The sequence below is a fragment of the Sycon ciliatum genome, chromosome 1 (genome assembly GCF_964019385.1).
Source record: "Sycon ciliatum chromosome 1, ocSycCili1.1, whole genome shotgun sequence".
Classification (NCBI taxonomy): Eukaryota; Metazoa; Porifera; class Calcarea; order Leucosolenida; family Sycettidae; genus Sycon; species Sycon ciliatum.
The window spans coordinates 39414194-39429941 of NC_088643.1; the positions used below are offsets into that span (position 1 = coordinate 39414194).

General features: G+C 46.9%; 1 protein-coding gene across 3 annotated transcripts; it reads right to left on the minus strand.

Annotated features, from left to right (window-relative positions):
* Window positions 1–250: 250 nt before the first annotated feature.
* LOC135825079 (hairy/enhancer-of-split related with YRPW motif protein-like) lies at window positions 251–14410 on the minus strand. 3 transcript variants are annotated; one of them, XM_065337826.1, is made up of 8 exons: window positions 14316–14410; window positions 14070–14173; window positions 13888–13960; window positions 9092–9193; window positions 8443–8524; window positions 5860–6676; window positions 3682–3848; window positions 251–1907 (listed from the first exon to the last, which is right to left on the minus strand). In XM_065337826.1, exons 2-8 carry the CDS (start codon window positions 14135–14137, stop codon window positions 1714–1716), a joined length of 1503 nt encoding a protein of 500 aa, XP_065193898.1. In that variant the 5' UTR covers window positions 14138–14173; window positions 14316–14410; the 3' UTR covers window positions 251–1713. The 3 variants fall into 3 exon arrangements, with proteins under 3 accessions (XP_065193898.1, XP_065193893.1, XP_065193904.1); XM_065337821.1 differs by having other exon boundaries at window positions 14070–14170; window positions 14307–14387; XM_065337832.1 differs by lacking the exons at window positions 251–1907; window positions 14316–14410 and adding an exon at window positions 1914–2145 and having other exon boundaries at window positions 14070–14299.
* Window positions 14411–15748: the final 1338 nt, after the last annotated feature.

Below are 15748 nucleotides of genomic sequence, written 5' to 3' on the forward strand. Positions count from 1 at the left end.
GAGAAGCACGCAAATCTGCAAATGCACTGGATGTGCACCCACGGATTTTCTCTTATAGCAACGATTACGGGCAAGATCTGAATGAGACAGATCAAGACTAGCGCCAGATAACTGTCCAATCCACACAACCTGCGAAGCCATGTGAATCGACCACCAATGCACACCTGGTCTACACCACACAGAGTACACACACACACGCACACACACACACACACACACACACACACACACGCGCACATGCGCGACCATGTTCACTCAGCAGGAAGAAATGGCAACTTTGCGATGCAACAGAAGAAAACACAGCTGGTCTCTTAAAGGCAAAAACATTCGCTATAGACACTAGGACTAGGACTTGTAGAAGATCCGGTATACGCGACAAGACTGTGGCCTAGCTAAAAGGTAGGTGTTCTGTAGATTAGTGATTTATACGTGTTTGCTGGTGTATGTACAAGTGAGTGCACATGTTGAGGGAGAAACATGTTCAGGTTTAGAGAGAGAGTGGAGGGTTGTTATAAGGAACTGTTCAGTGGGTACGTGGATGATTTGAGGAGGTGACTCTCACCTAGCTGATGTGCTTTGCAGCAAAAACAAGACATGAAGGGGCAAACAAAACAAAACCACCTGACCAGCAGGATGCTTAAAAAAAACTACATGCGGACAGCATAGGCACAAGACCACAGAAACCCTTATAGTTATGGGTATGTGCGTATTCCCGGGTAGGGGCAAAGACTTAAGTGAACACACGTGCAATGCACACAGCTATGATGTAGGCAGTGGCCAGCATGCTGCCATATTTAGTACAGTGAGTGCTGAAAGGTGCGAGCGAGTACATGCTAGCAATACTGGGTAGCAGCTTGACTGTCAACCAAATATCTACACCGGTATGACAGGACTGCGGCATCGCGAGCGGGACGGAAATCATGGTAAACTGGCCAACGGGCCCCTGAGCACAGACACTAGTTCTCTTCTTTGGGGAATATACAGGACAAGACGATCACAAAGAATGGTTCCACCAATTATATATACATACGTTGGGCATACCCACTTATGTGGACAAGACGATCATATACCCGACCAGCACGCCCATTGTTCATTGCCCATTTCCCTGAGAGTCTTGCCATGCTGATGGATGTTCTTGGCTAGCTAACACTCGGTCGTCATGGAGATATAGATGACAGGAACGGCAGCCTCGTTGAGTGCCTTACATCGTCGACTGGGGTAGAGTACTGAACTAGTAATCACTTGTACTAGCATAGGACAGCTGAAGGCTGGGCTAAGGCTGGGCTAAGGGTTTCTTGTGTAAACCCCCCCCTGCTGCCTCCTTACAGGATGATGCACAGATGACTAGGGCCGTTGAAGATCGAGATCGCGAGCAGTCAGCCGAGTGAACACATTCAATTGTCTTCTGATCATTCGAGTAAGGGATAACGCTGGGAAACGCAGCTGTACGTACACGCACCTACCATGCAGCAGCTGCTGCACCTGGTATTTTTGGTCCTTTTGTTGTTGCTTGCTCATTAGGATAAGTTGTAAGATGGCCTGCCAGTACCCGCCGGTACACGCAGTATTGGGATATGTTCACACGCTCAATATTCTCACCACCACTAAAGCAGTATTATCCATTGTACATTGTACATTGTACACACTTTCTCCAGAGGTTGATCAATTCTGGATCACATCGTATTACCGTTGTTTCTAATGCTACTGTTGCTACTATTGCTTCTGCTGCTGCTGTTGCCGCTGTTGCTGTATGGGAAGTACTAGACCTGATATTGACGCCGGAACATCGCTGCTGGGAATACTTACATTAGGCGGTGTCAGTGCCATTGGGAACGTGACGTTAGCGCCACCTGCCGCTGCCAGCTGCACCGTAGTGGACAGACTGGAGTTGTCACCCTGCTTGCCGCCTGGCCACACACACACAGTCAGACAGACACCAGGACACATGTATGAGCATGGAGATGTTCGAGCATGCTCATACGGATCCTGGATTTCGCCGCCCGGCTGTGTGGCCAGCTCAACATTAGGCTGCATCTGGTCTCACAGCATGATCTGACAAATCATTTGTGTCACCGGCTACTGAGACTGGGTTAGACAACAGTGTATATGTCCCGGGTGTGTTCTCTACTAGGTGGGGATAGTATCCTATACATGTGCAAGAAGCAAAACCAAGCAAACCAAGCAAGCCAGTCACAAATCATTGAAATCAGTGACTCGATTTTCCGAAGAATACAGCAAGGAGAATGCTGCACCCGTAGAAAAGATTTTTTTTAAAGTGCTAGCAATTATTAAAAACAGCAAATGCTTGCATGAATTCACAATACACGTACACGTACAGCATACACGTACAGCATACACGTACAGCATACACGTACAGCATACACGTACAGCATACACGTACAGCATACACGTACAGCATACACGTACAGCATACACACCTGCAAAACTGCAGTAAGCCTAAGGTACAGCAGAGCCTCTCTTAACCAGGCGATCGTGACCAAAGGGTGCAGCGGGTATCTAAGACTAGTAAGAGCAACCCGCAACTGCGAAACACAATGTGGCCGTAATGGATACGACACACCGGTCTCTACAAACGGTCTGAATGTGAGGCATGACTATACCACGCACACGCACGCACCCTCTAGGATCAAGGCGCACATGAAGCTCGTAAGTGGTGGGAGGTGAGAAGATCAGACCCACCACCAATGATATAACAAGAGATAGGTATAACCAAGAGTACATGGCTCCCAAGAGTGTGCAACTGCCTGCACAACCTCTATACAGTGCTGCGACGGCAGAACTTCACATCACGTGACATAGTTCAACAGGTTACGCTGGAAAACAGTGCAAAGTGACCACAAGAGAGTTGAACCCAAAGCAGGGTTGCGTACAACCCTGCATCTATCATGCACAGCGTGCAAATAATGTGTACGGGTTCGGTACGTGATGTGAAGTTCTGCTGTCGTAGACCCCATAACTGGAGTTGCACGCTCTTGGGGATTATAATCTTGGTATAATTCATAGAGAGACAATTCGATGGGTGGAAAGAAAATGAGAGAGATGGGGGAGGGGGGGGGGGGGAGAGGGAGAGAGACAGAGACAGAAAGAGACACTAGCTTACATTCTAAAGGGACAAACGTATCCAATATCAATTTATCACATCACAGTTTGCTATGCAAAGCAACCCTAATACTCTAAGCCCTTTGACATTGGTACGTACATGAATCGACCTAATTCTGTAATAGGTTGCACTAAACTGCAACACAAAGTGTGGATCACGGTCCGATTGACCTGAATGTGTTATATTATACGGGGATGCAGTACAAAACTTCTGTGCGTGCATCTAGTACTAGTCTAGTCTTCAAGTACAAGGTGTGGAAGTCTTCCGGTTTTGCGGAGTTTGAATTAAAAGGACTTCAAAGTTCTGTTAATTAAAGTCAACAAATATTCGGCGCTTATTTATTTACGGCTATTTTCGGCCTGGTCATGTTTGGCCGAAATTTGGTTTAGCAAGGTTCAGTGTGACAGTGTATACCGGTGGCAGCAGTTCAGGCCGACAATTCGATGCGGCCGAAATGTGTTTTAGCCCTGGGAGGCCGGAATTTGAATGTGCCGAAAATTTGTAGACTTGCAGTACTAGTATGTGTAAGCGAGGTGAGGTGAGGTGAGTGGAGCACTTACCAATATTAATACTATTAATAGGCATCAGAGTATACTGTACTGGCAAAGAGCCAGCCGGAGCAGGCATCAGTCCGCCGTTCACGTGGCTTAGCACTGAGTAGGCGCCACTGTTGTTAGTGCCACCGCTGTTCGTGCTGACAACACCAGTAATATCCACACTACGTGATCTACAGACACACAGCAGACACAATCATGAAACTCAGTTCAGAATGTGCCTATTTTGCGACAGAGAGATCTTCAAACAACTTGGAAATACACAGCCTAGCCTTTCACGGATACACATACAAACACTTGCCTTCCCCAAAATGCCAAGAAGCAGCATTTTGGCAAAGTGCCAAACGTTTGACAATGCCACCAGCTGCATAGTACCCGCGGGTGTCAACGTCCTTTTGCACGAAACCCTACTAAGTCTAAGGCCTCTTTTCCCAAAATGCCATAAGCAACCTACTCAAATCAGCTCAAATCAGCTTTGCTGTCCAGGTTTGCATACATGAACACCGTTATGGAATGTGTACACTGGTATTGGACATACGTGGGACACAGCTCCACCCCAGCTGCTCAACCATAATCATCACAATGGCGCATGTAGTGTATGTAGTGTATGTAGTGTATGTAGTGTATGTACTGTATTATGCAAACACTGCCTGTGTGAAGAAACAAAACGTGCTCGGTCAGCCTCTATGCAAGGGGAATGATGACCTCCGATTCGCAAATAGTTAGTGCGTGGCAGTCTGGGCCCGATGGTTTGCTATGCGTCAGGCTATCATTCCGGGTCCCGCTAGCAAGCCGTACAACCCTTCTTGCCATGCACTAACCTACAAGTATAGATCAGTAACCGTTGCTGACTGGTCAGTTGAGGCTCAACTGCAACATCTCAGTTCTCCCGACCTGCTGGACCTGGCTGGTCGGTGGCATGACGTGTGTACGTGTGTAGGTACATGCTGGACCTGGCTGGTCGGCATGACGTGTGAAGGTACATGCTGGACCTGGCTGGTCGGCATGACGTGTGTAGGTACATGACGTGTGTAGGTACATGACGTGTGTAGGGGGTACATGCACATGCGGATTGTGCACACAGCAAGAGCGCCGTCAACATGAATTCAATTCCAACTACCGTATTTCACCGATTATTAGTCGCACTCGATTACGAGTTAAAAAGTCGCACCCCCCCCCCCCCTTCTCATTTTTCAGGTTTCACCGTTTCAGCCATACTGTTTCAATATATTCACATAAGTACTTCCTCCGCATCATTAAAATTGTCGCTTCCCAGAGCGATTTTCGAATTTACTTTGTCCACTCAAAGGGCAAATACATCAGCTAGAAATTGAGGCAGAGCATTGTCGACGGACCAAGCTTTAGTTTGTGGCCTCCCGCTTCGCTGCACTTGCAGCCAAGGTCGACGTCTTCATCAGAGTTTGAGGCAGACCCTTCAGCACTCAACAGTACGCGAACAAGACGCGCGTTCAAATTCAGGTAAAGAAACTTCGCGATCCATGCCTCCAGGTGGCAGGCGATGAAGGCAAGCTAGCATTTTTCAAGTACACCGTAACGACCTTTCAGCAGGATATTGTAAGCAGTTCCGCACCTTCTTTCCTTGTCAAGCGCTTCGCTGATTTTGTTGGTGTTTTCAGACCTGCTATCTTCGCAGCAACATGCGCCACAAGTAGCGCACTTTAGGAATATGAGAACACTTTGTTCTTGCCATTGTCAACTTCAGCATTTCGTATTCCGGAGAGATACCAGGATTCTTATACCCGAGCTTGCAGTCTTGATAAATGCCCACGCGAACAATGTGGGACGGCACAAACTCCAGAAAAACGATATGCGCTCTGGGGCGGAATAGTGCGGAGCGCGATGAATTTGCTTGGTGCGGAAGAGAGGTCCAACAAAGTCCAAGACCACCACGGCTTCAGTAACAAGTAGACATTGCGCAGGAAGGGTCGCACCAATGTTCGAACACAGAAAACAGCGATTCCGACAGTCTGACTAAGCCGAACCAAGTCACAAACATTGCGATGTGCGAAGCGACAATTTTAATGATGCGGAGGAAGTAGGTTGTCACACTCGACCGTAAGTCGCATCCCCTTCCCTTGAAGCTTAGTGTAAAAAGGCGTGACTTATATTCGGAGAAATACGGTATGAACAATACCACACCTCTCCGCAAAATAATATACTTACACTGATGCCTCAGAAGACTGCTGTTGGCTGTTACTGGGCAGACTTTGTGAATTGGCTAGCACTGAGGATGCCTGTACATCAGGTTGCACAGCGGGCAAGAGAACCTGGGTCGGGTGTTGTTGATTCTCTTGCTTCACAGCCACAGGCTGGTTTGCAGTCATCTGTAGAAACTGAGCCTGCTGATGCTGTTGTTGCTGCTGATGTTGTTGCTGCTGCTGCTGCTGCTGCTGCTGTTGCAAATGCTGCATCTGAGTCTGAGCTGCAAGTATAAGTCTCTGTTGCATCTGTTGTTGAGTTGGCTGCTGCTGTGTCTGTTGCTGTTGTTGCTGCTGCGTCTGTGTCTGCTGTTGCTGCGACTGATTTGGTTGCAAAAGAGATAAGAGCCCAGGGATGGACTGTGCCTGTAGCGCTGCATTCGGGCTTGTCACAGCAGACCTCTGAATCTGATGCTGTTGCTGCCCAGACGCTACCAGCAGGGTCGTCATGCCATCAGCACCTGATGGGTTCGTCGGCAGATTCAACTCGGAATTGGCACTGCCATTTGTTTTGAAAGACAGTACTCGAGTTTGCGCTGCTTGCGAAGTTGGTGATAGTGTGACAGCAGAAGTGGTTGCTACTGGCGAAGTGATAGCTTGAGATGGACGAGGAGTTGTTGAGATGCCATGCTGTTTATTCTTATCAGCAAGACACGACAGTAACTTCTCAGCCGAGCCATCTTTGACGAGAGTACTTCCCTCGTCCTGCAGAAATCGCTGCACATCCGCTACACAATCAGAATATCCAGAACCGTAACCGGATTTCGCTGCGAGTGACGTCTCTGAAGGACAAGCAAACACACAGCCCATTGTAAGGAAACGAAATAGACGTTCCGCATTCCTCATAGCTACTGGCAGGCGTGTTCAATAAAGGACAGAAGAGAGAGAGAGAGAGAGAGAGAGAGAGAGAGAGAGAGAGAGAGAGAGAGAGAGAGAGAGAGCGAGAGAGCGAGAGAGAGGTGGTGGGGGGGGGGGGGGAGATCCAGGTTCCGTCATGCATAGTCAACTTGTAATGTTGAGGTTAAAAGTACCCGGCAGTAGCAGTATTCATTGTTTCACCTCACAACATGTGCAGCAAGATGCCTTTGCCGCAATCGGGGTTTTCAGATCAGGTTGCAGCAAATCAGATCATTGTTTTGCTCTCATTGCTTGCACTTTTAAAAGCCCTTTTCAGTACTACAGCCCGGTTCTAAGAGTGGGTAATGTTTCGGAGAAAACAGCACTTTTTCAAAACTTCAGCCTTTTGTTTTGAGATTTAGTACAATGCAGTTCAGCAAACAGTGTACTGTTTGAGGACTTTTGAAACTGCGGGTCTTTATAAGTTAGTCTGGATATCGTGGAATAATGGCGGTGACACACACACACACACACACACACACACACACACACACACACACACACACACACACACACACCAGGCAGAATGGCGGTAAATGCATGTCTGCCCACCGAGACAACGCTCTCTAAAAGAAGCAAAGGTTCTGGCAAAGAGTGCTCCTTTCCTCACGACCACCACCGGCCGCATTGGGTTGCACTTGGAACCTAGTCAATGAGTGGTTGATCATAATTATCGGCCTAGCTTGCTGGCACATCAGCCAGTGCCTGACACCGTCATAGACAATGACACAGTGAAGTCTTGGTTGTACAATAGTTTGATGACTCCAAAGCCGCATTATACTGCTAAATTGATGCTGCATACGAAACTGCAAATCATTCTTCCAAGTCTGGATATAGCTCAAGATGTTCTCTAGTAAGATCACGCGGTGTACATCACAGATTTAGGCTATCTCCCCAGCTACTGTTGACCAGCTAAATATAAGGCGCAGAGCCAACTCTGGCTCCAAAGGGGCGGTAAGACACCAGGCAGGCTTCAAGACCGATCATACTCTATTCCCAGCTTCAGCATTTTATTATTTATTTTTTATAACATCTCAAGGCGCAGTGGGAACACCGGCCAGTTTGGAGGGAGTGGTGTTAGCCAACCACTGCAGATTATGGAGTCATGTCTGGTTGTTTTGGCCGTACACGTACATTCTGCTAGCCAAGTTACAGATATCCAGCTAAAACAGCAATCCTCACTGGGTAACTAAAACGACACTGTAACAGCAACAACAACTTTTATCTCTTATTGGCCACTGGTCATCATGAGAATAAAGATTTGAACAACGAGAGAGAGAGAGAGAGAGAGAGAGAGAGAGAGAGAGAGAGAGAGAGAGAGAGAGAGAGAGAGAGAGAGAGAGAGAGAGAGAGAGAGAGAGAGAGAGAGAGAGAGAGAGAGAGAGAGAGAGAGAGAGAGAGAGAGAGAGAGAGAGAGAGAGAGAGAGAGAGAGAGAGAGACAGAGAGAGACAGAGAGAGAGAGACAGAGAGAGAGAAATAGACAGAGGAAGACACAGAGAAAGTAGGTGCTCCAAGCCCCAAGAACCTGCGCTTGGAGACTGCTCACAGTAAATATGGCAAAACGTACATAGTCCAGATTCAATCCACCCCTTTGTTTAAAGCTAGACAGTTTACACAGGAGTAATGATAAGCACAAGAATGTCATCTCACCATCATCTTCACCTCCACTCAAATCATGCAAGTGACGCACTGTCATCTCCAGGATTTCGGCTTTCTCCAACTTGGTGGAACCCTACCAGCAGTGGAATCAAAGTGTTACAGGGCAAACCACAGTTAGGATACATTGCAGTCATTGTGACTGCTTATCACTCTTCTATATTGCCCTACACCATTTCTTGTGATCCTTGACTGATCCCATATCACCCTTATAGCCATAATATCGACTGTTTATACTGCCCACTTCGGCATTGATAAAATAGGATGTTGACCGAGACGAGGTCTACATGGGAAGTATAGGCCGGGTAAAAGACCGAGGTCCCCACAAGTTGTCACAAGGAAAAACATGTCACGTTTTCAGGAGTGGGACTTGTAAAAAAATATAAGGGCATATTTGCATGGACAGTCCAAGACCCCAGTCAGCTAAGCCAGAGGGATTTAAGAAAAAAGGAGAATTGATATTTTTTAAAGTAGAATTCCACTCCCTGGACCTACTTCAGAAATAATGATTCATCTTCAGGTATGGCAGGATGGGTGGTTACGGCATCGAGAATCCTGATGGATACTGGAGAGCATTTTTTTTTGAACTGTGCTAAACGTATGAAGAAACAGCTAGGCTATCTGCTTGGTACTCAGGTGTTACCTGTTTGAGATATGCTTGTGGAATGAGTTTAGAAAGCTCAGCAAGGCAGTTGTTAATGCGATCGCGTCGTTTCTTCTCGATGATCTTGTGTGAAGCTTGATCCTGAAGTGTGCAGAAAGAACAGAACATTGGTAATGCATTTCTGCTGCAATTGTCCATTTTGCTGGTCGTCCCAAGTCATTTTATAAACATTTCCCCAAATAAGGTGAATGCCTCCCTGTACATGACTGTATAATCTCTTAGGCCGCAACCACACTACGTAAAAATCACAGTACTAATTTTCATGCATATCTCAGTACAAGTCGGTGCGCAACCACACTACACTTTTCGGTCTGCATAGATGACGTTTTCACGCGACCAGCACGTGACGTTGTCGTACCAAAGCGTGTGCCATGCGCTGGAAAAGACTGGGAAATTTAAAAAAAAAAAAAAAAGCTGATGCTGATGCTATGTACGACGACCAGGTGCAAAAACAAAGTTGTACACAGGAGATGGAGCGCGAAAACGACGAAAACGACAAACGTGGCTTTCTACAGGGGTGCGCCAGTTGCTGAAAACCTACAAAGCGCATTTTGAATTTCGCACGCGTCGGCATGACGATTTCTACTGTAATGCCGTTTGTACGTGATTTTGTACCTAGTGTGGTTGCAGCCTTACAACTGATGAGTACTAGCTAAAAGAATGAAACTATGTTTCTTTTTGGAATAGTATCCAGGTCCCTGATCCTCGACGGTGATGCAGCTCCTACAGATACAAAACAAAGGTCAATCTGCCTCTACTAATGTGAGGTGGAGAGAGAAAAAGAGAGAGAGAGTGTGTGTGTGTGTGTATCTGTGAGTGTGTGTGTGTGTATCTGTGAGTGTGTGTGTGTGCATGGTGTGTGTGTATGTATGTGTGTATGTGTGTGTGTGTGTGTGTGTGTGTGTGTGTGTGTGTGTGTGTGTGTGTGTGTGTGTGTGTGTGTGTGTGTGTGCATGCATGTGTGTGTATCTAGTGTATCACCTGGCACAAGACTGGGCGACAGATCAAAAAAAGCGCATAACGTCACGAGGATTGCAAACAACAAAACTGCCAAAGACGCAGTGAAGATTGCATGGCAAAAGATACACACTATTCTATGAAGAAGTTCAACTAGTTCTGTACACTCATACCACCAACTATACTACGCTAGCGCCATTCTATTTTTACATGCATATCGCCAACAGTTTACCAACTATTCCTGCCGCACTGCAGCGGCATACTAAGAGGCTACCAAGCATTTCCCCACTTGCGCTATTGTTCGCCAGGCCATAATAAATATAATGAAGATTGACAACAGAAGCAAACCTAACGTTGCTTAGTTGAGTGACTGACTAGCTTGACCTTGCCCTGAGTCTTGATGGCCGTTCGCCTACAATACAGTCACGGTAGTGTCGGCACCGTGAGAACCCTCAAGAGCGTGCAACTGCCTGACCAACCTCTATACAGTGCTGCGACGGCAGAACTTTACATCACGTGACATAGCAGGGGCGTCAGAGGGTTGCTGGGAGTGGTACGACCGGGGGTCCGGGGGTGTCCCCCGGAGAAAAAAATAAGGATTTTTCGGCTAACAGGCCACGTTTTAGCACTCTACAGCCGCAAAGCAGGGTTCCCCTAGCACTTATTAGACAACCCCACTCCAGCTCCAAAAACATACTTCTCATGGATTTTTGGTATTTTCTGTACATCGTAGGTAGCCAAGCAAGGTAAATGGAACCCATTCAATGATTCAGGGCCATTGCCCTCGAAAAAATCGCAAAATCCGAAGTACAAGCGTGCTGCGCGTTCTAGCGCCAGCGGCTATGCAAAAACGTATGTCGTGTCCTGCAAAAGTCTGCCGCGTCGCGCACACTATGTACACGTCCGGCCTGGACAGTCGCGAAGTAATTATTTTAGTTGTTTTTAGAGAGAGAAGAAGGTCCTTTGTTTTTGTTCGGTGGGATTGAAAGATCTGCCAGTGGACCGGAGAGCTACAACAATGGAAGCAGAAGAAAGCGCTTGCGGAATCTTCTCTGTCTTCGTGGCAACAGGACTTTAGTTTGCGAGAGACTTTCGTCCTGTCGTCGCGGACGAAATTCTTGTTGCTGCTACCAGAAAACTCGGGGAACGAAACGATCGTAAATCGTTATAATATAGGTGAAGCGGGTCGTGTCGGTGAACAGCTGCAGAATATTCTGCCGCCGTGGAGCAGCAGTCCAAACACTTTTCAGCTTCGGAGAATGAAGCGCTTCCCTTTTCCGTTGACAAGCGCTGCGTTCGCGGGTGTAATGCATTTTCGAATCCGCTTGCAGTAGATCGTCAGGAGCCAGAGGTACTAGGTAGGTGTCGTTGTGGAAAGAATATAATTATTATGTTGTAGCTGACAAGTGACATACATGTAGTGTCTCTTGACGTACTGATCGCCATTGTAACATGGCAGATCTTGGAAAATTTTAGTTCTGGACCCAGTGATCGCCGCCAGCTCAGCTCTGTTTCCGTCAAGTTTGCAGTGAATGCGTCCGTGAGGAATCCATCGTCTGGTTGTCTCTAACCGTGACTCCAACCACCTATCGTAATGGATAGCCGCCCTGGAGTCTTGGGCAATAGCTAGCTGCTAGTGCTAGGCATCAAGTCTGTATGCTCCTTGCAATGAAAGTAACACTACTAACAGTTGCGATGTTTTGTACAAGTCCGAAGATCCTTGAATTTTTTTATTGCTTTTTCGGATGAATTGGGTGGACCATCCTGGACGAAAAGTGGTACGACCATGGTCGTAGTGGTCGTACCGTGTGTGACGCCCCTGCATAGTTCAAAAGTTCAGCTGGAAAACAGTGCAACGTCACCGTCACAAGATAGCTGAACCCAAAGCAGCTAGGCTTGCACACAACCCTGCATCTATCATGCACAGGTTATCATGCACAGGTTATCATGCACAGGTTATCATGCACAGGTTGCAAGTAATGCATCCCGGTGCCGAAAGACGGGCTCACCGGCACCCCTGTATGGCAACTTGCCCATGTCTAACTAAACCCCTCAAGACAAAGTGAATACTGTAGTAGTCATACTGGCCCAAGTTTTAAAAAAGAAGAAGAAAAAAACTAATGCGTACGAGTTGGTCACGTGATGTGAAGATCTGCCGTCGCAGACCCCATAGCTGAAGTTGCACACTCTTGGGGGTTGTGTACTCTTGGTAGTACATGTATGCACTAAATTACTACATCAGTCTGTGCGCACTCAGAGGAAGTGTCAGTTTCGAAGTCTAAAGAAAACGTTGAACGGTTGCTGTTTGGATGACGACTACACCATAGCTTAGTGGTAGAGCATCGCTGGCCATAAGCGAGGGTCCCTGGTTGGTAGAGCATTGCTGACCATGAGCGAGAGTCCCTGAGTGGTAGAGCATTGCTGGCCATAAGCGAGAGTCCCTGGTTCGAGTCCTGGCAGTGACAATTTTTTCCTTCAGACTTTTCCAGTTTGCAAATTTCCCTCAACCTAACGAATATATTCAAATAAGGCGAGACCAAAATAAAATCGAGATTCCCGGGCAGGACCCATGTGAAATTGTTGCGGGCGAAATTTATTTTTCATTTGTTTTCCTATGTATTTACATGTACATGTATATGTGTGCATGCCATGTTGAACTGTTTTTTGCAGAATTTTACGGTTATATTTATTCAATATTTTTACAGACAACATGTACGCGGTTTACCCGTTCAATTATACTTTTCTGTATTTCGGCCAACGATGGCTCTGATCTGTACATCAGGGAGTCGTCGTACAAGCCCGGGTTTGTGTGACTCCACGTCACAGATCTACTCACATGATCAGTACTGACTACTGTACATGTACTATATGAACTGTTCAAAAAAATATAAAAAATTGGCTTTGGCTCGATTTTGGTGCGGGAGGGCCCGGGAATCCCTATTTTTTTGTCTCGCCTAATTACATCATATTTTTTACATCATGTACTGTGGGATGACGACTACACCTTAGCTCAGTGGTTAGAGCATAGCTGGCTATAACCCGGTTCGAGTCCTGGTGGTGACATTTCTTTCTTCAGACCTTTCCCGTTTGCGTCTTTCCCTCAAACCGGCATGTGAATAAATCATGTACACTTTCTTTTATAAAAGCGCACAGTCATGCCTACCTATGAGAACAACAACACTTCCACTAAAAGTACCATCAATTTTTTCACAACTAACTTTTCATCATCAATGGCAAGTCGACACATGTGCTGCCGATCATCATTGGTTTGCAACGGAAGGACTATCTCAATACAATCGTTTTACTGTTTCACACTGCAGTCTGTCATTCCCCACCCAGTACTCGTAGTCTTGTACATTTATGCAGCGCGGTCGCTGTCTAGGTCTAGCATGCACTACACTGCACAATGACGAAAGCGAAAAAGGCTTGCTTTCTGTTGGGCAAGAAACGGAAGATCTCGAACTAGATCGGGTAGTCATCGTGTCAGTCGACACAAATGTCGCAGTCGTTTGATCAAGAAGGAGCTTGTCTCGTGAGCTGAAGCTGAAACGTGACGAACGGTCACCTCCACTACACGTGAGCGAGTTTGCCGTACTGTATGGTAACGCTAGAGCTAACCCAGTAGTAACAGGCACTAGCAGCAGCATTACATGTGCAAGACTAGCGCTACCAGTGGACATGGTGGATGGCTCGTGCTTGCGCTTGTAGCGCCTGGTACTGAAGCACATGCACAGACAGTCAGAGTCCGCCTGCTCCAGGAGAATCACGGGACCAGCATTGCCGTCTCGGAAGTTTCCAAAGACAATCACAGAACTAACCGTTCTCTCCCTCTTACGGCTCCCTGGAGTATGGGTACCCGCTCCTACGGGCATGTTCGATCCATTGTTACCGCTATAAACAAAGTGTACACACGCCACAAATCAGAGCACAATGGGCAAAAATAGTCCATTTCCAGCAGGCAGGCTGAGACAGCAAGCACGACAGAAACGCGATTTCTTACCTGGGAGAGAGGACGTGATCGGAGCCTTGTCCTTGGCCGCCATCAAATGCTTCGCCTATTCCAGCCATGTTTTCTAACGTCAGTCTCGAAAGGATAGGAGTCTGCCAGAGAAAAAAAATTGTGCCATCAACAAATCAGAAGCACTGGCACGCGCCGAGATCTCTCCTCACTGTCAGCCCTAGCTAGCATGCATACACCTGATCACGGGCAGCGTGCACAAACTACACAAAGACTGACCTGTAGACCTACTGACTACTGTAGATCTACGGGCTACAGAGTGGTTGTTGGTGGCCTTGTTGTGTCTGATCTGGTGACTGAGGTCGGCTTGCACACGACACAGCCTTTTTCTACATGTATTTTTTTATCTCGTCTCGAGTCGGCCTATTACATGTAGATCTACGCCTGGCCCTTGGCTCGCGCGATATCGCTTGCCCGTGCACACGACTGTCGACGTGTCGTGCGTAGATCTACGCGTGCTAGCTGTAGACCATGGCATGGGTACTGTCTGTATACATGTACAGTAGTCAGTACAGTCAGTGTAGAGAGTGTACTGTCTGTACGTCACTAGCTCATATGAGTCATACCTACACTACAGTCTACAGACAGTACAAGTAGTAATACTAATACTAATACTATTAGTATTACGTGTACTAACATAAGCGCTGCTGAATGAAATCCGATCTCGGGAGAATTTTGCGCCCTGCTGCCCCTGCACCATTTCAGAGGCCAGGATTCACACTTCACAGGCGTTACTTGGCTCACTTGATCGGATTTCAAGCTAGGAACATACTAGTACATGTAGTAGTAGTGTATCTAAGTGGGAAGCCCTACACCATTTTTACTCGTCGATACCAGGGAGTCGATTACGACTCCCTGGTCGATACTTACGTCTTCGTAGGGTTCCCTGACTAAGACTCACTGCATGATCACCGCATGATAAGTACGTAGTATAATCATTGAGCATGTTGACATGACTGACCTGTACACTGCACTTGTCTTTGACGTCAGTACTACAGACAGTAGACGGACGCCATCGATCGATCAAGCGCCGGACAAGACACCATGGGAGTCCTAACTCCGACTTTCGGTACTACTACTCGTACTCCTATACTAGCAGTAGTGGTATGATATAACCTAACACTGGTTAAAAACCAGTATTAGATCAACCTTGTTATAGTTCACGCAATTGTTAGATTGACAGCATGAAACAAGGTGGAGGACACTGTGTTCGGAAACAGTGACCTTACTACAACCTTCCGCGGTTGGCAGAGCCCCGGTCCCTGCGGACCATTTGAACCATTATGGGTATCGCACCCGGTTCTGACCCTCATTATGCTAGGGGGTTAGGAGACTACTCCTGCTGTCGTCTTGTTTTCTTCGCTCTTTTCTTTAACTCGTATAAAGACTTCTTTTTAAGAAAAAGAACGTCAGTGCCGTTGGTTTAGTGTGGTGCAATGTTATCGAATGAGCTGATTGTAAAGTAACTGGTGGTGTTAGTGGACATTATACTATTTATAGCGTAACGTGTAGTTCCTTGGTCCTCGTTTCTTCTTATAATATAATCCTTGGCTCTCCACACGAGTCTAATACTTCTAACAATATTCTTACATCTCAACTACACTAAAGGAACGTGAAATAGGTCCAGCGCTTTGCCCTGGACCTCCCATACAAAGGCCAGG

Excerpts from the sequence above, each read along its gene's own strand:
- LOC135825079 (XM_065337826.1), bottom strand. The coding sequence starts at position 14,137 with ATGGCTGGAATAGGCGAAGCATTTGATGGCGGCCAAGGACAAGGCTCC. Across the intron at positions 8,525-9,091 it reads CACAAGCATATCTCAAACAG|GGTTCCACCAAGTTGGAGAA; the intron begins GTAACACCTGAG and ends CACTGCTGGTAG. Across the intron at positions 6,677-8,442 it reads GAGTGGAGGTGAAGATGATG|AGACGTCACTCGCAGCGAAA; the intron begins GTGAGATGACAT and ends CTTGTCCTTCAG.